General features: G+C 42.8%; 1 protein-coding gene across 1 annotated transcript in view; it reads right to left on the bottom strand.

Moving 5' to 3' along the window:
- The window catches only part of GPR78 (G protein-coupled receptor 78), a 90174-nt gene extending 67106 nt beyond the window's left edge, over nt 1-23068 (bottom strand). Inside the window, exons 1-2 of the mRNA XM_073574559.1 lie at nt 21481-23068; nt 9957-10070 (exon numbers count right to left, since the gene is read on the bottom strand). Of these exons, the coding sequence (XP_073430660.1) occupies nt 9957-10070; nt 21481-22148 (782 nt within the window). The 5' untranslated portion in view covers nt 22149-23068. The remainder of the gene's footprint in view (nt 1-9956; nt 10071-21480) is intronic.
- Between the last annotated feature and the right edge of the window lie 3495 nt (nt 23069-26563).

The raw sequence follows: 26563 nt of genomic DNA, 5'->3' as shown, positions 1-26563 counted from the left end.
CTACATACATACTACATATATACTTCATTCATACAACATACATACATACTACATACATACTTCATATATACTACATTCATACAACATACATACATACTACATACATACTACATATATACTACATTCATACAACATACATACATACTACATACATACTTCATATATACTACATTCATACAACAAACATACTACATACATACTACATATATACTACATTCATACAACATACATACATACTACATACTATATACATACTACATATATACTTCATTCATACAACATACATACATACTGCATACATACTACATATATAATACATTCATACAACATACATACATACATAGTACATACTACATACATACTACATACATAAAACATGAAACAGACATACAACATACATACTACATACATACTACATACTACATACAATACATTCATACAATACATACATATAGACATACAGTACATATAACATAGAGTACATACTCACCATCACTTGTCACTTTGATCCCCGAAGCCAGTGTCATCTTTAAAAAATATTAAAATAACAAACAAGCAATATACTCCCTGATCCACAGAAATCCACGAGTGCTCCACGACGATCTCCCGTGGAGAACAGCAGCATCAGCTGATGCCACCACTCTCTAGGGGCCCCAGGAATACAATGATGGGTGGTAGGTATCCTTCCGCACTGTATTCCTCCGCCACTGTGAAAAAAGTAGTCCCTAGTCTCACTTTTGGCATTGCTGTGTGAGAAACTTCCCACGCAGCTTTTGCCATAAAGTGAGACCAGTGAACTATAGTAGCCTCTCAGTGATGCACTGCAGGAGATCGTCGTGGGACACTCGTGGATTTCTGTGGATCAGGGAGTATATCGGTTGTTTGTTTAATATTTTTTAAAGATGACACTGGCTTCAGGGATCAAAGTGACAAGTGATGGTGAGTATGTACTCTATGTTATATGTACTGTATGTCTATATGTATGTATTGCATGAATGTATTGTATGTAGTATGTATGTTGTATGTATGTAGCAAGCTGTATGTATGTAGTAAGTATGTAGTATGTAGTATGTATGTAGTATATATGTAGTATGTATGTTGTATGAATGTAGTATGTATGTAGTATGAATGTATGTTGTATGAATGTAGTATATATGTAGTATGTATGTATGTTGTATGAATGTTGCATATATGTAGTATGTATGTAGTATGTATGTTTTTTTTTTTTTACATTCAACACATTAGCCGGATGATGGGACTACTACTGTCCCATCATTGGCTAATGTGTCAATCACTGTCATTGTAGCAGGCATCGCCCGATGGGACTTGTAGTCCCATCGGACGATGCCTGCACACACACACAACCCCCGGCAGGCCCGCACAGACCCCCGGCAGCCCGCACAGACCCCCGGCAGGCCCGCACAGACCCCCTGGCAGCCCACACAGACCCCCGGCAGCCTGCACAGACCCCCGGCAGGCCCGTACAGACCCCCGGCAGGCCCGCACAGACCCCAGGCAGTCCGCACAGACCCCAGGCAGGCCCGTACAGACCCCACGGCAGGCCCGCACAAACCCCCGGCAGCCCGCACAGACCCCCAGCAGCCCGCACAGACCCCCGGCAGGCCCGCACAGACCCCCGGCAGGCCCGCACAGACCGCGCATCATGATGCGCACAGACCGTGCATCATGATGACATCATTTCAGCAGCCAATCACAGCCACTACACTGGCTCATTGCATTATGGGAACTTCGAATTCCGGTATCCGACATTGTAAAAATATCGGTACTCGGTATCAGAATTCCGATACAGCGAATATCGGCCGAAACCCGATATTTGCAGTATCGGAATGCTCAACACTAATGAGGATTTAAATCTGCAGTATGTCAATGAATGCTAGGGTATTTCACAATGGCATTGTGAAGGATCACATGACCGTTTTCTACACATACAAGAAAAATGGTCCAATTATTCTGGTTAGAGTTTGCTCAGAGTGGCATCAGTTTTTCTCGAATGTGGAGAAAAGAAAGGTTCTCCACCTTCTCCTTTCTGTCAGTCCGTGAAAATCAGACCACACTCTGTCTGAGAAAAAAAATGGACATGTGCATAACCACACAGAATGTCATAGGTACGGGTGCTATCCATGAAAACCACGGATGACAGCATTCATACAAGAAAATCAGACATGTGAAAAAGACCTTATAGACAGTGCAGATCTGCATCAAAATCTGCCATAAATCCACATGGAACAGATGCAGATGTAGATTTGCCATGGATTCGGTGCTAATTTTTTTGTTCAACTTATAATAATATCACTGTTCCCTTACAAAAAGAAGATGGAAAACAACACAACGAGTGGACAGTGACTTCTCCTCTTTCAGAGGATCAGATGGGGTTTCATAAGACTCCCACTAATTATGAAGAGATAGCATAGTCTAGAAATATCTGTCAGTTCTTGTAAAGGTAATACCCCTCTAACAATTCAGCCTTCGGTTGCATTCTGTACATCCCAGTCATATCCGTTTGCCGGTTTTAAAGATCATAAAATATCATAAATTATCAGTAATATGCAGGAGACATCTTCTACAGTATCTTCCACTTGCATTTTTCACTTCCTAATTCTTATCATATATCACCGTTTTTTCTACCCTTCATCCCCTTAGTGTCGTACAGTGAATGTAGCGCAGAGTTCTGTAAATGTTCACAATATGTACTATATATTCAACAATGAGTGGTGGCCTCATGAAAGCAAGGGTGTAATGGGTCCGGGTAGGAAGGTGGCCCGCCAATGCCAACACCTGGGAGCAAGGACTGGTGAAAAGAATAGTGTTTTTGCTTTTTTCTAAACGTGTTGGAGAAGAGCATCAGAACAAGGGACCCGAACTTTACAGCTAGAAGAAATCTTTCTCTCTCTTGACTTCTGGGAGAAATCTGTGTTTGGTGTTTAGCATTGGACACTAACTTTTAATTTTTAAGTTTGGTTTTGCTGTTCTCTACAATGGACATTATTAAATAACGGAGCCAGAAAGGGTGACATTATTACTTTTTTTACAGATGGTGTTATGTTTGCATCATGAATTTGTTGAAATTTCATTGAATCCATTCTTCCCTCTACTCGTGAAATGTTAACATTGCCATTGGCTGCAACACAACCCCAAAGCATGATTGATCTACACCCATGCTTATTGGTTGGCGAGATGTTCCTTTCCTGAAATTCTGTGCACTTTTTTCTTCTCATATACCTTTGATCATTGTTCTCTTGCATACTTCGAACACTGACATTTATGGTGAGGATGCAGGAGAGGTTTCCTTCTGATGACTCTTCCATGAATGTCATGTTTGTGCAGGTGTCTCTGAACAGTAGAACAATGTACCACAAATCCAGAGTCTGCGAAATCTTTCTGAATGTCTTTTTCAGTCAAGCGGGGATTCTGACTTGCCTTTCTAGCAATCCTATGAGCAGCTCTCACTGAAATTTTGCTTGGTGTTCCAGAACTTATCTTGACCACCACTGTTCCTGATAGCTGCCATTTCTTAATTACATTTCAAATTGAGGAAAGTGCAACTTGAAAACGCTTTTCTATCTTCTTATAGTCTTCTCCTGCTTTGTGGGCCTCCTCCATTTTTATTTTCAGAGTGCTAGTCAGCTGCTTAGAAGAACCCATTACTGCTATTTTTTTGCACAAGGTTAGAGGAGGCTGGGTTTTAATAAAGCTGGGAAATTTGAATCTCCTGCTCTTTCCTAATGATGATAGTGAACAAGCCATAACTCTAACATGCTAATTAGGGTGTGAAACATTGGTAAAAAGTTATCTGGACACACAAATCTCCAAGAGTGCACAAACTTTTATATAGGACCATTTTCCTTTTTGTAATTTTTAAAATATATTAAATGATACTTTTTTTTTCCTAAAATGCAAAGGAAATGTGTCATCTTTAACTTTAGTTGTTTTAGAGATCATTTCATCTTTAACTTGCTTAACTGTTCACAATAACAGTAATTTTGACCAGGGGTGGCCAAACTTTTACATGACACTGTATATGGCATTTTTGGCATATTATTCTTGATATAGAAGATTTTGTTCAGAATTATGATGGTGGCTATAAGACACTATGGGTGATAATATTTGGTCAATATGGGTCGGTATTTATCCCCTTTATGTGGTTTGTTATTGGTATAGTGGCCTTGGTATAGCGGACCTGTTAAATAAACAATATGGTGATATTTGTTATTTTCTAACTGTATGACTACTGTGTATTGCTGTGTTTTCCATGAGATTTATGTTATCTCTAGTCCTTTTTTATGGAAAGTGGGTACGAAAACATATGGCTTTAAAATATCTAGAATGCTATAGGGGTCTGTACATCTGACCCACATGTTAATGGGGGACCATTACCAAATTTTGCATCAGGGATAGTGATGAGCGAGTATGCTCGTTACTCGAGTTTTCCGAGCATGCTGGGGTGATCTCCGATTATTTTGGCGTGCTCGGAGATTTAGTTTCAGTCAACACAGCTGCATGATTTGCGGCTGCTAGACAGCCTGAATACATGTGAGGATTTCCTAACAAACAGGCAACCCCACATGTATTCAGGCTGTCTAGCAGCCGTAAATCATGCAGCTGCGGCAACACAAACTAAATCTCCGAGCACGCCAAAATACTCGGAGATCACCGGAGCATGCTCGGGAAAACTTGTGTAACGCGTATACTCGCTCAGTTTCTGATAGTAGAAACAATAGAACATACATATTACTACTCAGTATTCATAGGTAGGGCTAATCCTTCAATTTTAGTGATATTTATCTCTCACGGGTCAGTTTGATATCAATTACTCAGAATTTTTGTTGTGTCCCATTTTTTTCATGTCCTTTTAACATTTCATTCACTTTAGTTGACTGACGACCTTTCTACTATCAATCTACATTTTATCCATGTGATCAGAAGGAAACTAAAATTTTGAACCTTATATCAGCCTTTATGATCTTATATGTAGGTTATGTGGCTCCATAATAGGAATCCTGATGTCACGTGCCCTTTCCTGAGTGACATGGCCGGCAGGCCGGTAACTAATACAACAGGACGCGGCACGTGTAATTGTCCTATGTGACGCGGCCCGCAGGCCGGTAACTAATACAATAAGACAAAGGGAATAGGGAAAACCTGGGTAACAATAACAATGGTGGCCCTGCGATAGGGAATGGGGAAGTGGAGACCTCCTGCACTCCCCTGAGTCAGTGTCTCTACACTCCTAACGTTCTCTAGGCCGGTTCCGCACAGGGCGATGATCAGGAACCTAAAAACGCTGACTTGCCCTGCACCTAAACCCTCACTATAGAAATGGTCAGTGCGGAAACTAATCCCACCACTGCACTAAACACACATAAGGAAAAGGAAAAGAGACAAAACAGGGGAAACACCACTTAGCTTTGCTCTGTTGCTTACGCTCCCAGCAACAGAGCCCACCACCTGCGTGCATCTTTTCCTCCGACTGGATCTAACACCATAGTGCAGCCATGGAGCAAACAGAGTCCACCACCTGTGTGCAGCTGTCCAGAAACAGAGTCCAGCAAATGAGTCCTGCTTTTCTGCCAAAGAGTCCAACATTTTGAGTCCAGCTTTCCAGCAGCTGAGTCCAGCATCCTGAGTGCAGCTCTACACCATAGCTGCCACTCCACCAAGCAATGCCAGCCCTCCTTGCAGACACCATAGATGACACTCCACCAAGCCATGCCAGCCCTCCTTGCAGACACCATAGCTGCTACTCCAGCACTCTGACTGGGCTGCCCATGACTCTCCTTCAGCTCCATTCTTCACCCAGACTTGCTTGCAAATGAGGAACTATCACCAACAGTGATTGACACACCTGACACTCTTTTATAGAGCAATCACACCTGTTACATAATCACGTGCACAAACTAAGGTAACCAGAGTGCAATGACCCTAATGGCCACTGGGGGGAAAACTACAAGTGAAACCACCACAGTGCAATGACCCTAATGGCCACCGGGGGTAAAACCACCTTTGGCACACATCCAAAGGAAAAAAAAGGTTACTTTGTGCATTTAATCTGTGAGATCCAACCTGAATCATGACACCTGGCTAATAGGGGAATGCTCGGCAATGTGAATTTTCACAGATTTTCTCATCTACGCATGTTTAATCTCTGAATTGAACACTCATCATGGTTTTATCGAAGAGGGAACTAATAAAGTCTTGGTTTGTCAGTAGACCTATTGTGAAGAAGATACTATTCACAGCCCTGACAGGTTATGAGCATTGTAGTCGTAGATCTGCTGGACCGTGGTCACTGGGAATGTCACAACATTTAGATCAATCACAGTGTTGTACTAATTTAGCCAGAGACAACAACAAATTCATGCCATCATCCATCATTCAATTATTTCCCAGTTTCCTATCTTTGTGTGGAGCGCCAGCGTTTAATGCAGATAACATTAGCATCAAAGTGATCTGATTGTGAAGAATAAACAGTGAGTAATAATAATAGTGTTATTAAAAAATATAAAAACATTAAATTAACTTCCATATCCAACCTGAAAACCTATTTATAATACATTAATATAATCTAATATATAAAGCTCAATGTGTGTGTGTATGTATGTGTGTATGTCCGGGATTGGCATCTGCACCGTCATAGCTACAGCCACAAAATTTTGCACAGTCACACGTCTGGACCCCGAGAGCGTCATAGGCTATGTTGTGAGGTGAAATTTTAACCCCACGCATTCCAAATCACCAAACAATTTTGCCCCTATCTACATAATTGGGAAAAAGTGAAAGGAAAAGTGTTGGAGGCAAATTGACAGCTGCCAGATGTGAGCAAGGGGGACTTAAAGAATAAGAGCGATGGCGTCAAAGAGTATATACCGTACAGTTGCTAAGGTGAAGGCGCCAAAAAGTATATACCGTACAGTTGCTAAGGTGGGGCCCTGACATGGGATACTCACCACACACGGGGATATGAACACACACACAAAATGCGCCACACACTACCACGTGCTTCAACACATATACCACCCTCAGCACACATTTCACCACACATACACCAACCTCGCCACATAAAAGTCGAAACACAAAAGTCACCACTCAAAACTCGCCACGCTGTCCCAGAGCTGTTTAAAAGATCAAAAATGAGCTGTGATTGGTTGCTATCAGCAACAGTTTTCTTTGTAGACAGTTGTGATAACTGAGGCCTCTTATTCTTATCATTTCTATGGTGTTATCGTCCTTCTGTAAAGCTGGAAATAGCACAATTTATTACCAACACAGACCACCCTCTGACACAGACTGCAGGGGGAGCCCAGTATCACACAGGATAGGATTAGGTACACGGCTCAGCAGTCAGTATCACACAGGATAGGATTAGATACACAGCTCAGAAGTCAGTATCACACAGGATAGGATTAGATACACAGCTCAGCAGTCAGTATCACACAGGATAGGAATAGATACACGGCTCAGCAGACAGTATCACACAGGATAGGATTAGATACGCAGCTCAGCACACAGTATCACACAGAATAGTATTAGATACACGGCTCAGCAGACAATATCACACAGGATAGGATTAGATACACAGCTCAGCAGTCAGTATCACACAGGAGAGGATTAGATACACAGCTCAGCAGTCAGTATCACACAGGATAGGAACAGATACATGGCTCAGCAGTCAGTATCACACAGGATAGGATTAGATACATGGCTGAGCAGTCAGTAACACACACGATAGGATTAGATACACGGCTCAGCAGAAAATATCACACAGGAGAGGACTAGGTACACAGCTCAGCAGACATTATCACACAGTATAGAGTTAGATACACAGCTCAGAAACAGGATTTGCCAAAGGAGAGGACATTTTCATTCCAAGAATTCCACTCATTCCATCTGTTTTGCTTTTTGATTTTAAATGCCTCCAGTTTCAAGTTCAACTGCTATTTGCAATGTCTATTAGCAATGCTCAGGGACAGTCCTTGAAAGTAGTAGGGATCGATTTGCAATCTCCATGCCTTTCTCAGGGTCAACTTTAAGTGATCAGTTCAAGAGTTGGAACTGCCAAAAATCTGTTCATCTTTGCACCGAAAGGAAAAACCAAAAATGTTGTTTATCAAAAGGCTCTTGAATGAGTTGAAAATAAAATACTATCAATACTTGGGTAATCGTTTAGTTAATTTGTGTTGCAAATCTGTAGTGTTGAATATATGATGTGAAATGTTTTTATGTGCAATATAATCATTATAATTTGTTATAACTAACCACAGTTGGTTACTATGCCCAGGCAACGCCGCGCTCTTCAGCTAGTGTTATATATTGCTAGAGAAGAGCAAATTGATTTGATGCAAATTGAATTTGTGCCACACTTTTAGGCTCCATTCCCACGATGAGCTTTTAGTGAGTTTTTGATGTTGCTGATTTTCTGTAGCACTTCTGCATCTATTAAGTCAATTAGGTTAATTATTTTTTTTTTCACGTGTTTTTATCTCGTTTTGAAACTGAGTTTTTTGTGTCTTGTTAGTGTGTCATGTTTTATATAAAGCTGCTTTGCTTTTGATTCTTCCTAGTATTTGGCATTGACAAAACTTCATGTGTCAATTACATGCATTATTAGTGCATTTCTGCTGGGGAAAACAAATCTAAATAAGTGTGCCTCTCACAAGCTACTGTACTGCGTTTTTGAGACTTTTTGGGCATTTCTTGTTCAGTCCTTTTTGGGATTAATTGTGTTAAAATATGCAAAAGAAATACGTAGCACTTCTTATTCAGTGGTCTTTGGGAAAGGGGGAATTGTGGTTGAAAACAATGACAATGTATGGGAAAAAAGGTGACAGTGGTAATGGATGCTGTAATGTAAAAAAAATATATATACCACCTTATTATGGCATCTGGCAATAAGAAAGGGGAGGCCACAAGCAGCACCACAACTGGCGTTGACTTTCGGGCACTAATACTACAAAATACAGGTCCAGCTTCAAATGTCCAGCTTTTCCATTCGGCAAAAGTACTTTTATGGTAAGAAGTCGGCTCTCTTTCCATGTTATCATGCCCTTGCCATGCTATTGCCAGTTCACGTAAGGCTAGTTTCACACTTGCGTTAGGAGGTGCAGCGCATGGCCACCGTGCAGCTCCGCCCCCTGCCATGCCCCCTCCGGTCGGCTCCTCCTATGGGCACATGACGCAGCATGCAACCTGTGTACTCTATCGTTAGCATTGGGTACGCAGGCCATGTGCTGGTATGATTTTGACGGCGCATGTGCCCTTTTGACGGTGCGCTGACGTGTGCCAAACACACCATGTTGCATTTTTGTGTGCTCAGCGTACCGTCAAAAGGGCGAATGTGCTGTCAAAATCTTTCCAGCGCACGGCCTGCATACCCAATGCTAACGATAGGGTATGCAGGTCGCATGCAGCATCGTGCGCCGATAGGAGGAGCTGACCGGAGGGGGTGCAGCAGGGGGCGGAGCTGCACGGCGGTCGTGCGCTGTGCCTCCTAACGCAAGTGTGAAACTAGCCTAAACCTCGCACATGTTCACCGCTCATTTCGGCAGTCACTGTGCCTCTGTAGCCAGCTGCACACTTCCCGCACTTCACAAATTATTCTTTGTTTTGAAAATTTTCGTAGGGGGGTTGGGGAAGGAAAGTTGGGAAGCTGGAAATCTACAAGAGAAAATTTGGAAGAAGAATTTTGTAAAGCTATTGTTTTTTTTCTGTCTTTCCATCTTCAGTATATAAAAGTGTTGGAATAAATTTAGACTTGTTGGTCATTCTTCTAGGCACCTTGGCCATGATTCCCTACAACATGTAGAAACAACTGCTATAAAGGAAAAACTGACATTTTCAGAAGAGGCCAACCCATCATTTCTAAGACTGCATGCATTCAATGCTCCTTTTAGTTACATGCTATCTACTCATTTATTGCAGACATGAAAAGTCATACTGACCTTGTGAAAACGTAGGGCGCAAAGCACACCACAAAAGAGCCTATAAAAATGCTGATTTTCTTTGTAGCCCGTTGCCTTCTTCTTTTTTGCTCACTTAGACATCTCTGCTTCACGCTGCAAGGTAGAGGCGCTGTATGATTACACAGGAACATCAGCCAAAATACAGGGGGACATACACTACGTGTCACATATTAGGAGAAAATAATAAGTCACCATTGTGACAGTATTACAGAAGAACATGGACATGTACAAAGTTACCCAGTCATTTAGTAATACAATTAAATGTCTAATATAATAGATAATAGACAGATCGATGATAGATAGATAGATAGAAAGATAAATAGATAGATAGATAGATAGATAGATAATAGACAGATAGATAAAAAGATAATAGATAGGAGATAGATGGACAGATAGTAGATAGATAGATAGATAGATAGATAGATAGATAGATAGATAGATAGATAGGAGATAGATGATAGAGAGATAGATAGATAGGACTGGGAGCGCGTAAGGGACTGGTAGCAAGAGCGGTAGAGCAAGACCAGGAAAGCCGAGGACACGGGGCAGGAACAGAACTAGGATCTCTGGCAACAGGACCAGGACTGGGCAGAGCATAGGCTGAAGATGTTCCGAGATCAGGGCAGGACAGAGCGCACACTGGTAGATGCAATGGGCTGGGGACAGGGCAGAGCGCACACTGGGAAGCGTACAAAGCCGAGGACAGGGCAGAGATCATGCTGTGAAGCGTACAGGGCTGAGGTCAGGGCACAGCACACGCTGGGAAGTGTACAGGGCAGAGGAGACCAGAGTGCAGGAATGTCAGAGGCGATACCAAATGGTACCACCAGGACACACAGGTGATACTCAGGTGCTTACCCTGGACAGAAGGCAGTCTGATATACCCGGTGGAGGCCGCCATGACAGGGCAGAGCTTCCAAGTCACGATCCTCCTCCAGAATGCCGAGCAGAAGGAATGAGCCACCGGGACCCTCTGTACATGCGCGGATAACGGAATCCCGAAGATACCAGTGAGGCACGGCACAGACCCCATCCAACGGTACTGCAGGAGCCCAGATAAGTATCGTGGGGCCGGGTGGATGGAACAGTACCCCCCTCTCTACTCCCCCCTTCTTAAGGCTGGAAAGAAACCTCCCAAGGATACGGGGTGCAGAGATGCTCTCCTGGGGTTCCCACGACCCCTCCTCAGGACCAAAACCCTTCGAGTTAATTAAGAAATATGTTCTCCCTCTTACTTTCTTCATGGCAAGTATAACCTTCACCTCAAAAACATCCCCAATGCAAAAAGGGCGAGAAGTGCTACTGGACGAGGAGTGGAAATGGTTGAACACCGCCGACTTGAAGAGGGAGGTATGGAAGGAATTATGAATCCGAAGTAAGGCAGGCAACCTCAATTTGTAGGCCGTGTCATTAATTCGAGCCAGAATCTCGAAAGGACCAATGTATCGGGGACCCAGCTTGTACAAAGGTATCTTGAGTCTGACATACTTGGTAGCGAGCCAGACTTTATCACCGGGACGATAAGGAGGAGAGTCCAGGCGCCGTTTGTCAGCATATCTCTTCATCCTATCTCCCGCATTAACCAGGGCTCTTTTGGTCTCTTCCCAAATCTTCGAGAACTCTATGGACAGAGAGTCGGCTGCAGGCATACTAGAGACTGGATGAACTGGTAAAGGCATATTAGGATGTAGTCCAGAAACAGCAAAAAAAGGAGACTTGGTGGATGCCTCGCTGGGGTGATTGTTGTACACAAACTCTCCCTAAGGAAGATTGACCCAATTGTCCTGGTGGGCATTGGAAAAATGTCGAAGGTAAGACGTCAGGATCTGGTTGATACGTTCCACCTGGCCATTGGTCTGTGGTTGATAGGCAGAGGAGAAGTCCAACATTGCATCTATAAGCTTACAGAGGGCTCTCCAGAACTGGAAAGTAAATTATATTCCTCTGTCAGACAGGATGTGTTGCGGGAACCCATGGATTTTGAAAATATGACTAATAAAAGTTCTGGCCAACTCGTGTGCCGAGGGTAAACCAGGCAGAGGGACAAAGTGAGCCATCTTGGAAAACTGGTCCACAACCACTAGAATGACCATACACCCCGAGGAGCGAGGAAGGTCTGTGATGAAGTCCATCGCTATATGTTGCTATGGAGTAGATGGTATCAGAAAAGGCTGCAGGGGACCCAACAGGCAATTGCCTTGGAATCTTGTTTTTAGCACAGGAAGGACAGGAAGAGATGAAGTCTTTCACATCTTGATGGAGGGCCACCAATAATGGCGAGAGATAAGAAGGAGAGAGTCTTCTTCACTCCAACCGGACCAGAAAACTTAGAGGAATGACCGCAGAGTAACACCCTCGTTTTGTCTCCTTCGGCGACAAGCTTCTTTCCTGGGGGTAGGGCAGCAGGACTTAGAGGAACCAAAGAGATAATCCAGGAAGGATCAATGATTTTAGATGGGTCCTCTTCAGTGTCAGCCGGCTGGGCAGAGCATCCGCCTTGATGTTCTTGTTGCCTGGCCGAAAGTGAAGCTCAAAGTCGAAGTGAGAGAAAAACATGGACCACCTAGCTTTTCGGGGATTGAGCCTCTGTCGGAAAAAATTACAAAGGGATGAACCGCCCCCTCGAGCAGATACCGCCACTCCTATAGAGCTAACTTAAAGGCCAACAGTTCTTTGTCACCGATGGAGTAATTGCGCTCAGCTGTAGTGAACGCCTTGGAGAAAAAAGCGCAGGTGACTAGGTGACCAGACGGAGACTTCTGAGACAGCACTGGCCCAGCTCCAGTAGAGGAAGCGTCCACCTCGAGGACGAATGGCCTGCTCGCTTCAGTGAGATGGAGCACAGGGGCGGTTGCAAACGCCTGTTTCAAGGACAGAAAGGCATCCTTAGCCTCTGTAGACCAAACGTTGGGGTTGGCTCCTTTGAATATTAGTGCTGAGATTGGTGTGGTCAGAGAGAAGAAATGAGCTATGAACTGCTGGTAATAGTTTGCAAAACAGAGGAATCGTTGAATGGCCCTAACTCCGAGAGGTAGCGACAAGTTGAGGATGGCGGACACTTTCAAGGGAATCATCCTTAACCCCGCGTTGGAGATGATGTATCCCAAAAATGGTAAAGACGTCTGTTCGAAAATACATTTTTCAAATTTGGCATAGAGACGGTTCTCTCTCAAACGTAGCAACACTTATCGAATATTCCGTCTATGGGACGATAGGTCCAGAGGTAATACGAGGTTTTCATCCAAATATTCCACATCACAGGAGTACAAAAGGTCATGAAAAATATCAGTGACAAACTCCTGGAAGACTGCGGAAGCATTACAGAGTCCAAAGGGCATGACCAAATACTTGTTGTGCCCATCACGAGTATTGAACGCCGTCTTCCACTCTTCCCCGGAGCGAATACGAATCAAATTATAGGCTCCACGAAGATCAAGTTTAGTGAAGATGTGTGCTTCTCTCAAATGATCAAAAAGCTCTGGGATCAGCGGTAGTGGATACTTGTTCTTCACTGTGACGTCATTCAGGCCTCTGTAGTTAATACAGGGACGAAGAGAGCCATATTTCTTTTTGACGAAAAAGAATCGGGCCCCGGCGGGCGAAGAGGATTTCTGAATAAAGCCCTGGCCAAATTCTCCTGGACATAGTCCGACATCGCCTGGGTCTCAGTTGGGGACAGCAGATATGTTATGCCCCTAGGAGGGGTGGCGCCAGGAATGAGCTCAATCTGGCAGACATACGGTCGATGTGGAGGAAGACTTTCTGCCTCCTTTTTGCTGAAGACGTCTGTGAAGGACCAGTATGCGGCTGGTAACCCCGTGGAAGCGGAAAGAGGACGTGAGAGGCGAAGTGGTCGAACCAGCAGTAGACACTTCTGGCAGGACAGGCCCCAAGAAAGTACGTCCCCCCGAGCGCCAGTCAAGAGTCAGCTCATGTGCCCTTAACCACGGGAGTCCAAGAAGAAGAGTGTGGGACAAGTTAGAGAGAACATAAAAGGCTATCCTTTCCTGATGCAGGAGGCCCACTTGTAACTCCACCTCTTCGGTAACCTTCATGAAAGTCTCTGGTAAAGGTCTGCTGTCCACCGAAGAAATTAATAGAGGGTTCTCCAAGGTCCTGACAGGAAAACGGTACTTCTTGACTTCTTCTTGCTTAATGAAGTTACCTGCAGTGCCCAAATACACATAACCCTCCATAGAGTAGTGTTTGGAACCTAAAGAAAGTTGAACTGACAAAATTAGGGGTAGAGAGGAATCATTTACACGTAGGGAGGCCTCCCTTACCTGTCCTAGATGGAGTTTCCCAGACGCTCAGGACAGGAACGAAGCAAATATGAAGCACCCCCGCAATAGAAACAGAGACCCTGTGCACGTCTTTCCTTGCATCATTGCTCCGCCACTTTTCGCCGATGCACTTGCATCAGTTCTGTAGCAGTGGAGGGCGATGACTCCACGGAACGTGGACAAAATGGCCTTAAATCAAAAGATGGGCGACCAGATCTCCTCTCACGAATGGCTTCACGAGAATGCTCCTGGAACCGCAGGTCGATGCGAGTAGCGAGAGAAATTAAATCCTCCAGAGAAACTAGAGTATCTCATCCTGCAAGCTTGTCCTTAATGCGTCCCAACAGTCCCCGCCAAAAGGCTGAAATACTAGTGCCTCGTTATTCCAGCCCAGCTCAGAAGCCAACATGCGAAAGCGCATGACATATTGACCTACAGTGAGCGAGCCTTGATGGAGATTAAAGAGAGACTCAGTGGTAGAAGCCAAATGACCCGGCTTGTCGAATACTCTATTAAAGGTCTCCAAAAATAGAGATAACTATGACACCACAGGATCATCTCATTCAACAACAGATTTATCCATGCCAAAGCATCCGCCTCTAGGTGAGAAACAACAAACGCCACTTAAGCCCGATCGGTGGGATATTGCTGAGGTAGTAGTTTAAAGTGGAGGTGGCATTAGTTCAAAAATCCCCTGCAAAGTTTGGGATCGTCACTGTACCTGGGCGGCTTTCCCAAGCGAGGCGAGGGTTGGGGCACTGATGCCGAATCTCGGGTTCCAACCGGGGCCATGGCTGTGGACTGGAGGCTATTCAGCCAATCATCCACAGAGACCATACAACTTAACAGACAGATAGATAGGAAACAGATAGCTAGGAGACAGATAGATAGCTAGGAGACAAATAGATAGATAGATAATATTGAAAGATAGGGGATTAAAATGAATAGTTGTATAAAGTAATTGACTTAATAAGACTGCCCTATCATTCATCAGAATCACACTGTGCTGTATGGCACTATGTGACCTCAGTACAATATTATGGTTTCACACAGGACTGCAGCGAAGCTTTGACATTACCTTAACTCACTTCATAAAGGAAGCAGTTCAAGGACAAATTCAGCTCTGCTACTCTGCTGAGGAGGTGGATGTAGGGTTTACACTTTTATACATGTAGCAGTTTGAACAGAAATAATAAAGGAAACGCTTTAACAATATTTATGTCCTAATACAGAAATATAACATAAATATACTAAAATAGGACCATAACAAATAGAAATTGTAATATATTAATATTGAACATAATGCAACACTTTCAATATAATATAATAAATCATAATAAATAAATATGATGTTTTTTCTCTTGCTTTTCATAGAATGAATGGATTTCCATGTATCTTAATTATAACTGTGTCATATTTATTCTTAATACTGATCCTCAATTACATCTGGTAACTAAAAAGTTCAGCCTCATTCACACACACAGAGGTAGCAGAGCTGATATTGCCAAGGTGTCTTCATTTTCTCTGTATTTTACATTGGGCTCAAAGTAAACTCACAGCTGAGAGCAAAACTAAGACGGGCAGCCCCAAAGAGTTCTTGGAAAGTATTTCAGCTCTGCTACCTCTATCTATTTGTGGAGACTATACAGAAAATTATACAGAGCCCCATCATTACCAGCAGTGTATACAGAAAGCTATACAGAGCCCCATCATTACCAGCAGTGTATACAGAAAACTATACAGAGCTCCATCATTACCAGCAGTGTATACAGAAAACTATACAGAGCTCCATCATTACCAGCAGTGTATACAGAAAACTATACAGAGCCCCATCATTACCAGCAGTGTATACAGAAAACTATACAGAGCCCCATCATTACCTGCAGTTTATACAGAAAACTATACAGAGCCCCATCATTACCAGCAGTGTATACAGAAAACTATACAGAGCTCCATCATTTCCAGCAGTGTATACAGAAAACTATACAGAGCCCCATCATTACCAGCAGTGTATACAGAAAACTATACAGAGCTCCATCATTACCAGCAGTGTATACAGAAAACTATACAGAGCCCCATCATTACCAGCAGTGTATACAGAAAACTATACAGAGCTCCATCATTACCAGCAGAGTATACAGAAAACTATACAGAGCCCCATCATTACCAGCAGTGTATACAGAAAACTATACAGAGCCCCATCATTACCAGCAGTGTATACAGAAAACTATACAGAGCTCCATCATTACCAGCAGAGTATACAGAAAACTATACAGAGCTCCATCATTACCAGCAGTGTATACAGAAAACTATACAGAGCCCCATCATTACCAGCAGTGTATACAGAAAACTATACAGAGCTCCATCATTACCAGCAGTGTATACATAAAACTATACAGAGCTCCATCATTACCAGCAGTGTATACAGAAAACTATACAGAGCCCCATCATTACCAGCAGTGTATACAGAAAACTATACAGAGCCCCATTATTACCTGCAGTTTATACAGAAAACTATACAGAGCCCCATCATTACCAGCAGTGTATACAGAAAACTATACAGAGCCCCATCATAACAGCAGTGTATGCAGAAAACTATACGGAGCCCCATCATTACCTGCAGTGTATACAGAAAACCATACAGAGCCCCATCATTACCAGCAGTGTATACAGAAAACTATACAGAGCCCCATCATTACCAGCAGCACATACAGGAAACCATACAGAGCCCCATCATTACCAGCAGCATATACAGGAAACCATACAGAGCCCCATCATTGCCAGCAGCATATACAGGAAACTATACAGAGCTCCATCATTACCAGCAGTGTATACAGAAAACTATACAAAGCCCCATCATTACCAGCAGTGTATACAGAAAACTATACAGAGCCCCATCATTATCAGCAGTGTATACAGAAAACTATACAGAGCCCCATCATTACCAGCAGTGTATACAGAAAACTATACAGAGCCCCATCATTACCAGCAGTGTATACAGAAAACTATACAGAGCCACATCATTACATGCAGTGTATACAGAAAACTATACAGAGCCCAATCATTACCAGGAGTGTATACAGGAAACCATACAGAGCCCAATCATTACCAGCAGTGTATACAGGAAACCATACAGAGCCCCATCATTACCAGCAGTGTATACAGAAAACTATACAGAGCTCCATCATTACCAGCAGAGTATACAGAAAACTATACAGAGCTCCATCATTACCAGCAGTGTATACATAAAACTATACAGAGCTCCATCATTACCAGCAGTGTATACAGAAAACTATACAGAGCCCCATCATTACCAGCAGTGTATACAGAAAACTATACAGAGCCCCATTATTACCTGCAGTTTATACAGAAAACTATACAGAGCCCCATCATTACCAGCAGTGTATACAGAAAACTATACAGAGCCCCATCATAACAGCAGTGTATGCAGAAAACTATACGGAGCCCCATCATTACCTGCAGTGTATACAGAAAACCATACGGAGCCCCATCATTACCAGCAGTGTATACAGAAAACTATACAGAGCTCCATCATTACCAGCAGAGTATACAGAAAACTATACAGAGCTCCATCATTACCAGCAGTGTATACAGAAAACTATACAGAGCCCCATCATTACCAGCAGTGTATACAGAAAACTATACAGAGCTCCATCATTACCAGCAGTGTATACATAAAACTATACAGAGCTCCATCATTACCAGCAGTGTATACAGAAAACTATACAGAGCCCCATCATTACCAGCAGTGTATACAGAAAACTATACAGAGCCCCATTATTACCTGCAGTTTATACAGAAAACTATACAGAGCCCCATCATTACCAGCAGTGTATACAGAAAACTATACAGAGCCCCATCATAACAGCAGTGTATGCAGAAAACTATACGGAGCCCCATCATTACCTGCAGTGTATACAGAAAACCATACAGAGCCCCATCATTACCAGCAGTGTATACAAAAAACTATACAGAGCCCCATCATTACCAGCAGCACATACAGGAAACCATACAGAGCCCCATCATTACCAGCAGCATATACAGGAAACCATACAGAGCCCCATCATTGCCAGCAGCATATACAGGAAACTATACAGAGCTCCATCATTACCAGCAGTGTATACAGAAAACTATACAAAGCCCCATCATTACCAGCAGTGTATACAGAAAACTATACAGAGCCCCATCATTATCAGCAGTGTATACATAAAACTATACAGAGCCCCATCTTTACATGCAGTGTATACAAAAAACTATACAGAGCCCCATCATTACCAGGAGTGTATACAGGAAACCATACAGAGCCCAATCATTACCAGCAGCAAACAGTATACAGGAAACTATACAGAGCTCCATCATTACCAGCAGTGTATACAGAAAACTATACTAAGCCCCATCATTACCAGCAGTGTATACAGAAAACTATACAGAGCCCCATCATTATCAGCAGTGTATACAGAAAACTATACAGAGCCCCATCATTACCAGCAGTGTATACATAAAACTATACAGAGCCCCATCATTACATGCAGTGTATACAGAAAACCATACAGAGCCCAATCATTACCAGCAGTGTATACAGGAAACCATACAGAGCCCCATCATTACCAGCAGTGTATACAGAAAACTATACAGAGCCCCATCATTACCAGCAGTGTATACAGAAAACTATACAGAGCTCCATCATTACCAGCAGAGTATACAGAAAACTATACAGAGCTGCATCATTACCAGCAGTGTATACAGAAAACTATACAGAGCCCCATCATTACATGCAGTGTATACAGAAAACTATACAGAGCTCCATCATTACCAGCAGTGTATACATAAAACTATACAGAGCTCCATCATTACCAGCAGTGTATACAGAAAACTATACAGAGCCCCATCATTACCAGCAGTGTATACAGAAAACTATACAGAGCCCCATTATTACCTGCAGTTTATACAGAAAACTATACAGAGCCCCATCATTACCAGCAGTGTATACAGAAAACTATACAGAGCCCCATCATAACAGCAGTGTATGCAGAAAACTATACGGAGCCCCATCATTACCTGCAGTGTATACAGAAAACCATACAGAGCCCCATCATTACCAGCAGTGTATTCAAAAAACTATACAGAGCCCCATCATTACCAGCAGCACATACAGGAAACCATACAGAGCCCCATCATTACCAGCAGCATATACAGGAAACCATACAGAGCCCCATCATTGCCAGCAGCATATACAGGAAACTATACAGAGCTCCATCATTACCAGCAGTGTATACAGAAAACTATACAAAGCCCCATCATTACCAGCAGTGTATACAGAAAACTATACAGAGCCCCATCATTATCAGCAGTGTATACATAAAACTATACAGAGCCCCATCATTACATGCAGTGTATACAGAAAACTATACAGAGCCCCATCATTACCAGGAGTGTATACAGGAAACCATACAGAGCCTAATCATTACCAGCAGCAAACAGTATACAGGAAACTATACAGAGCTCCATCATTACCAGCAGTGTATACAGAAAACTATACTAAGCCCCATCATTACCAGCAGTGTATACAGAAAACTATACAGAGCCCCATCAATATCAGCAGTGTATACAGAAAACTATACAGAGCCCCATCATTACCAGCAGTGTATACATAAAACTATACAGAGCCCCATCATTACATGCAGTGTATACAGAAAACCATACAGAGCCCAATCATTACCAGCAGTGTATACAGGAAACCATACAGAGCCCCATCATTACCAGCAGTGTATACTGAAAACTATCATTACCAGCAGTGTATACAGAAAACTATACAGAGCCCCATCATTACCAGCAGTGTATACAGAAAACTATACAGAGCCCCATCATTACCAGCAGCATATACAGGAAACCATACAGAGCCCCATCATTACCAGCAGTGTATACTGAAAACTATCATTACCAGCAGTGTATACAGAAAACTATACAGAGCCCCATCATTACCAGCAGCATATACAGGAAACTATACAGAGCCCCATCATTACCAGCAGCATATACAGGAAACTATACAGAGCCCCATCATTACCAGAAGTATACAGACTGTTCTAATGTATCGATTTGTGTGGACTGTATGGTGATTTTCTTCTCTGTATAGAGAATAATCCAGCATTACAGATGTGTCTGTATTCATTAGTGTTGAGTTACACAGTTTCTCTTATAACAATTTAATACAGTCAGGTGCCATACTGTACATAAAAATGGATGCTAATTTTATTTTTAAAAAAAATTAAAACATGGGCGCCTATGGGTAGATGATGACACAGGGTGGAGGCATCCTTCGTTTAAAATAGTATGTTTAATGTATATATATTTTTTTTACATGGGAACCTTTGGGTGACTCCTTCTAATACAAAAGTGTATATTTAATATAAATATACAGTATATATATGTATATATATATATATATTATCATGGGACCGTTTGGGTGACATATGTCACCTGGCAGAGGCATAAATCACAGCCATAGAGGAAAAAAAAAAAAAAAAAGATATACCGTATTTCATATATATAGTTTTTGTAGATGACAGATGGCAATGGCAGAGGCATTGAGGCATCGTGCACAGCCATTATAGTTTAGAATATATATATATATCTATATACACTGTATATTATCATGGGAACCCCTGGGTGACACATGGCACCTGGCAGAGGCATCATTCACTGCCATATTTCATGTACATAGTCTTTTCACCTTTAGGGGACACCGGGCTCCTAGCAGGGGGCATTCTTATAGTAAAAAAGGGTATATTTAATATATATAATTTTTGTTTTTATCATGGCAACCTTTGGGTGACAGATGGCATCGTGCACAGCCATAATAGTAGAAAAATTGACGTCTATAGTTTTTTAACCTTTAAGTTGCCAACAAGTTTAACAACAAGTTAAATTTAATTTATATATATATATATTTTAATCATAGGAACCTTTGACAGATAGCACCTGGAGAGGCATCATTCACAGCCATATAGCAGATAAATGGATATATTTCGGGTACTGGGATCCTATGGGTGTGGGAGGATGTCCATTCCTGTAGGGTTTTTTGCACGTTCCTTGTTCCATTCTTGCTGTTGGCCAACTTTATAGACAACTTAAGGTAAGCTATATAACCGGCATGCATCATATATACAATATCTGTAAAGGTATGAGAAAAATGGAGTTACCTGGGGTGGATGTCTACAAGCAGTACAAGGGTTTGCATGGTAATAATGTCTATCCTCCTGCAGTGGAACCGTGCCACTTTCAGCACCTTTAAATAAGTGAAACATAATATAACCAGTGAGAGCATGAAACTGGCGGCATGGAACACGATGGTGAACGCCATAAAGCGCCTTGTCTCGGGGGCGTCTTGGACATGCAAGGTACAGGAGGCGTACATGCTACTGTAGTCTAACCAGGATAGGAAGAGAGAGACCAGGGGGAAGGTGAGTGAGTGCAGCCAGGTGTACCCCATCATGATCACTGCATCCTTATACCTCATCTTGCTGGTGTAACTTAAGGGGAAAACCACAGCGATCCATTTGTCTATGCTGAGAGCTGCCATGCTGAGCATGGTGTTAGAAGTCAAAAAAGTTTCCAAAAATCCCAGTGCTTTACAGATGCAGTCACTGAATGGCTGTTGATGATGTAAGATAGCCAGGAAAGTGGAGGGCATGTTGAGGGTAGTCAGAAGGAGGTTGCAGAGTGAGAGGTTGACCAGAAATATCCCAGAGACCTGCTTCCTTATCTCTGCACTGTACAAGAAGCATACCAGCACCAGGAGGTTAGCCAGCAGGGAGACGATGAAGACCACTAGGAGTAAACCAGCCAGCAGAATCTCTGCCAAGAGCATTTCTTAGCATCTATCCATTAGCCTGATTTTTTTTTAACAGCACTCATTGAATTAGCAGGATGAATTAGTAGGCTGGCTTCTCTACATGCTTCCTCTGTGGGGTTAGGACAGGATGATCTGACTCCCCCAGGTTCTGTTCTTTATGATGGTGCTGCTTCTGCTGCTGCTGTCCAAGGTCCTGAAGATGCCAAGAAGCCCAGGTCCCATTTCAGTGCAAGCAAGTGGCTGCTTCCTGCTGCTGCTCCTGAAATCCAAGTGAGTGCAATCATTCCATAGATCACCCTGGAAATAATAATAATAATAATAATAATAATAATAATAATAATAATAATAAAAAAGCAGTTGTTTCTTAAATGGTCTTTGCAAGAAAGCAGGCAAGCAGTTGTGAGTGAGTGGCACACCTTCTCCTCTCTCTGCCTACAAAGCCTGACTCATGCGCAGGACAGCAGAGCTGACAAAGGCAAGACAAGCACATCACCACTCACTCCTTGTCTGCAGGATCACTGCTACTTAGTCATAATGCTGACACAATGGATGACACTAACCCTGCTGCAATGTAACCGAAAGAATACTGCACCTCATTCATTCTTCAATAGCTGGCACATTTTCTAGTGTTTTAACAGGGATTGTAATTAAGGACATCTGAATACTGTAATAAGTCAGATCCCGTTAAGTATTTATTTCACTCCTCGTTATAAATACAAGTCTCAGTGCGGACTCATTAGCCGCTCGTTAAAGGGTTGGTGCTTGTGTAGGGCTGATCAAATGGAAAGATTCATATATAAAAGATAGGATCGTCGTCCTCAGTCATTTCGTGTGAACTCGTTCCACAGCTCAATGTCAGCACCGATGTCATAAAGAAGATCAGGTTTTCAGCCTGTAACTGTTGCAAAACTACAACCCCCATCATGCTAGCTAGCGATCTGCAGAGGATCGAATTTGAGTCAAATTTCCTGAAATTCGCTGTTCCACCGGAATTGGAACACTTTGCGTTTCGATTTTGGAGGATCCCAAAATAAAAACTATCCACCTCCAAACAAATAAGAATATCACATATGTATTTTCCAAAAAAAAAAAAAAAGTTTTCCAGTATTGCAAAGTCAGCAATTTCAAATTTCAAAAGGATTCGTTCTTCTCTAATGCTGACGGTTGTAAGGGTCTGTGCACACGTTGAAGATTCTGCTGCGTTGTACAGCACCAGTAAAGTCTATCTACAACCAAAAACGCTGTGCACATACTGCGGATTTTCTGCAGATTTATATCCACAGCATGTCAATTCTTTGTGCGGATCCACCGCATTTTGAGACCTGCTCCTTTATAGGAATCCACAGGTGTCAAAACGAAGAGGAAATCCGCACAAAATCTGCGCTAAATCTGCAGGTAAAACGCAAGTCATTTGACCTGCGGATTTACCTGCAGATTTGGCCAAATCCGCACGGAAAAATCCGCAGGGTAATCCGCAACGTGTGCACATACCCTAATTTGGCATCAGCCGGAGGGTCACATGTTGGAGACTAGTGATGAGCAAGTGTGCTCGTTACTCGAGTTTTCCGATCATGCTCTGGTGCCCTCCGACTATTTCGGGCGTGCTCGGAGATTATGTTTCAGTTCTCGCAACTGCATGATTTGCAGCTGCTAGACAGCCTGAATACATGCAAGTAATGCCTGTTTGTTAGGGAATCTCCACATGTATTCAGGCTGTCTAGCAGCCGCAAATCATTCAGCCGCAGGGACTAAAACATAATCTCCGAGCACGCCAAAATACTCGGAGGACACCCGAGCATGCTCGGGAAACTCGAGTAACGAGCACACTCGTCACTATTGGAGACCACTCTTTTAACAATTAAAATCTGTGATTTACTAGTCAACACTCTATAATAAATAGTTGCTGAGTTATCTTAATTTTCTTCACCTTTGAAGGATCCCACTCAAGAAGCATTAAATCTGTGTATATGTGCATGTAATGTAGTGTGAGTGTATTAACCCCTTCACGCCACAGCCCTTTTTCGTTTTTGCATTTCTCTTTTTCCCTCCCCTTCTTCCCAGAGCTGTAACTTTTTTTATTTTTCCATTAATATGGCTATATCAGGGTTTGTTTTTTTGCAGGACAAGTTGTACTTTTGAACGACACCATTGGTTTTACCATATCGTGTACTCGAAAACGAGAAAAAAAATTCCAAGTTCGGTGAAATTACAAATAAAGTGCAAATGCGCAACAGTTTTTGGATTTGTTTTTTTGCCATATCAACCAAATGCTAAAACTGACCCGCCATTATGATTCTCCGAGTCATTACAAGTTCGTAGATACCAAACATCTATAGGTTTTTTATTTAAATGGTGAAAAAAAAATCCAAAGTTTGTTAACAAAAAAAAGAAAGAGAAATTGTGTCATTTTCCGAGACCCATAGCGTCTCCATTTTTCGTGATCTCAGGTTGGGTGGGGGCTTATTTTTTTCATACCGAGCTGATGTTTTTGATGATATCATTTTGGTGTGGATACGATCTTTTGATTGCCCTTTATTGCATTTTAACGCAATGTTGCGGCAACCAAAAAAGCGTAATTCTGTAATTTTGACCTTTTTTTGCTACGCCATTTACCGCTAGGATTAATTTGCTTTATATATTGATAGATTGGGCGATTCTTTAAGTGGCTATACGAAATATGTGTTTTTTTATTGTTTAATTTTGAATGGGGTGAATGGGGGAGTGATTTGAACTTTTGTTTTTTATTTTTTTAAAAACTTTTCTTTCACTTTTTGCATGCTTCAATAGTCTGATCGCCTCTGCTACACACTGGCGATGATCAGATCGCCTGTGTCTTGGAGAAATGCTCACTTGCTATGAGCGCCGACAGCTGGGCGGCACTCATATCAATCCGGCACTGACAACCACAGGGGTCTCCTGCATACCCCGGGATGTCATGCCAACCCATCAACGACCCACGGTCATGTGACACGGGTGTCGATGGGCGTGATTATTGACACGCTTCCGTCGCGATCACATTAAATGCCGCTATCAGAGATTGACAGCGGCATTTATTGGGTTAACAGCCACGAGTGGATCACAATTCTACCCGCGGCTGTTAGGGGCACATATCAGCAGTTCAAAACAGCTGACATGTGCCAGGAAAGATGTGGGCCCCAACGCTGAAGCCCATATTAAAGGGAGGGACACGACATGCACAGTACATGTATGGCACATGTTGTGAAGGGATTAAAATCCTCACCGACTGCTGGTCTATCTGATGCCCAGCTCCATTCCGCTCCTCTTCTCAGTAACATCACTGCTCTTCAGACTCTCCAGATCACTCCCTGCTCTATGCGTGAGCCGGAAGTCTCTTATATAATGTGAGTACTATACTTTTCTGATGCTTCATAGGCTTATATTGTAAAAGTCACTTCCCAGTCACGTGCTCAATGTGACCCAGAGAGTCTGAAGAGCATTGACGTCTCTCAAAAGTGGAGCAAAACGGTGCTGGATTCCAAAGAGAATGGTGGTAGGTGCATATATTAAGACACGAAACTACATGCTCATATACACAGATTTAAAGGGAATCTGTCACCGGAAATGGCCTGTGTTCATTCCGATGGTCTTTTCTGGAATTCTAGTAGTTCTACTCCATAGTTCACGCGTGCACAAAGCAATCTTGCTTCGCGCACACGCAGTATGCTTTGCCCAACTGCGAACAAAGCCGAAAATCATTACTGCGCATGTGCCGGTTCACTATGTCCCAGAAGTATTTTGCTGTGTTCCAGGACATAGTGTACCGGCGCATGCGCAGTAATGATTTTCGGCTTTGCCCGCAGTTGGGCAAAGCATACCGCACGTGCGCGAAGCAAGATTGCTTTGCGCACGCGCGAACTATGGAGTAGAACTACTAGAATTCCGGAAAAGATCACGGACTGGGGCCACAGATGGGGTGGAGAAAAAAAGAAGAAACACCGCACATCGGACCGGACACAGGCCATTTACATAGGCCGCCAACTTCCGGTGACAGATTCCCTTTAAAGGGAACCTATCCTGTGAAAAAATGCTATTACCCTGCAGATCTGAGATTAATCTGCAGGCTAATAGCGCTCTGAAGCCGCCTGGCGCCAGTACTGAAAGCCCCGCTACCCGAAAGAAATTAACTTTATTCCCACCTGACAGTCTCCAGCTTTCAGTCATTGAGGCCGTCTTCAGTCACAGCTCAGTTCATAGTGAGAAGTGGCTGTAACTATGCCCCTGACACTGACTGACAGTCAGCTCAGCAGTGATTCATTGTAGAGCTGGTTATTAGTCAGAGCCACTGCTCCTATGAACTGAGTGATTACTGAAGCTACACCTCAATGACTAAAAACCGGAAGCTCCTGGGAGGAATAAAGTTAATTTGTTCCTGGCATCGGTGCTCTCAGTGTGGGCATCAGGCAGCTTCA

Source organism: Dendrobates tinctorius, unplaced genomic scaffold (assembly GCF_039654945.1).
Source record: "Dendrobates tinctorius isolate UK_male_01 unplaced genomic scaffold, ASM3965494v1 ptg000039l, whole genome shotgun sequence".
In the NCBI taxonomy this organism is placed as follows: domain Eukaryota; kingdom Metazoa; phylum Chordata; class Amphibia; order Anura; family Dendrobatidae; genus Dendrobates; species Dendrobates tinctorius.
This window is presented reverse-complemented; position numbering and strand designations above follow the sequence as displayed.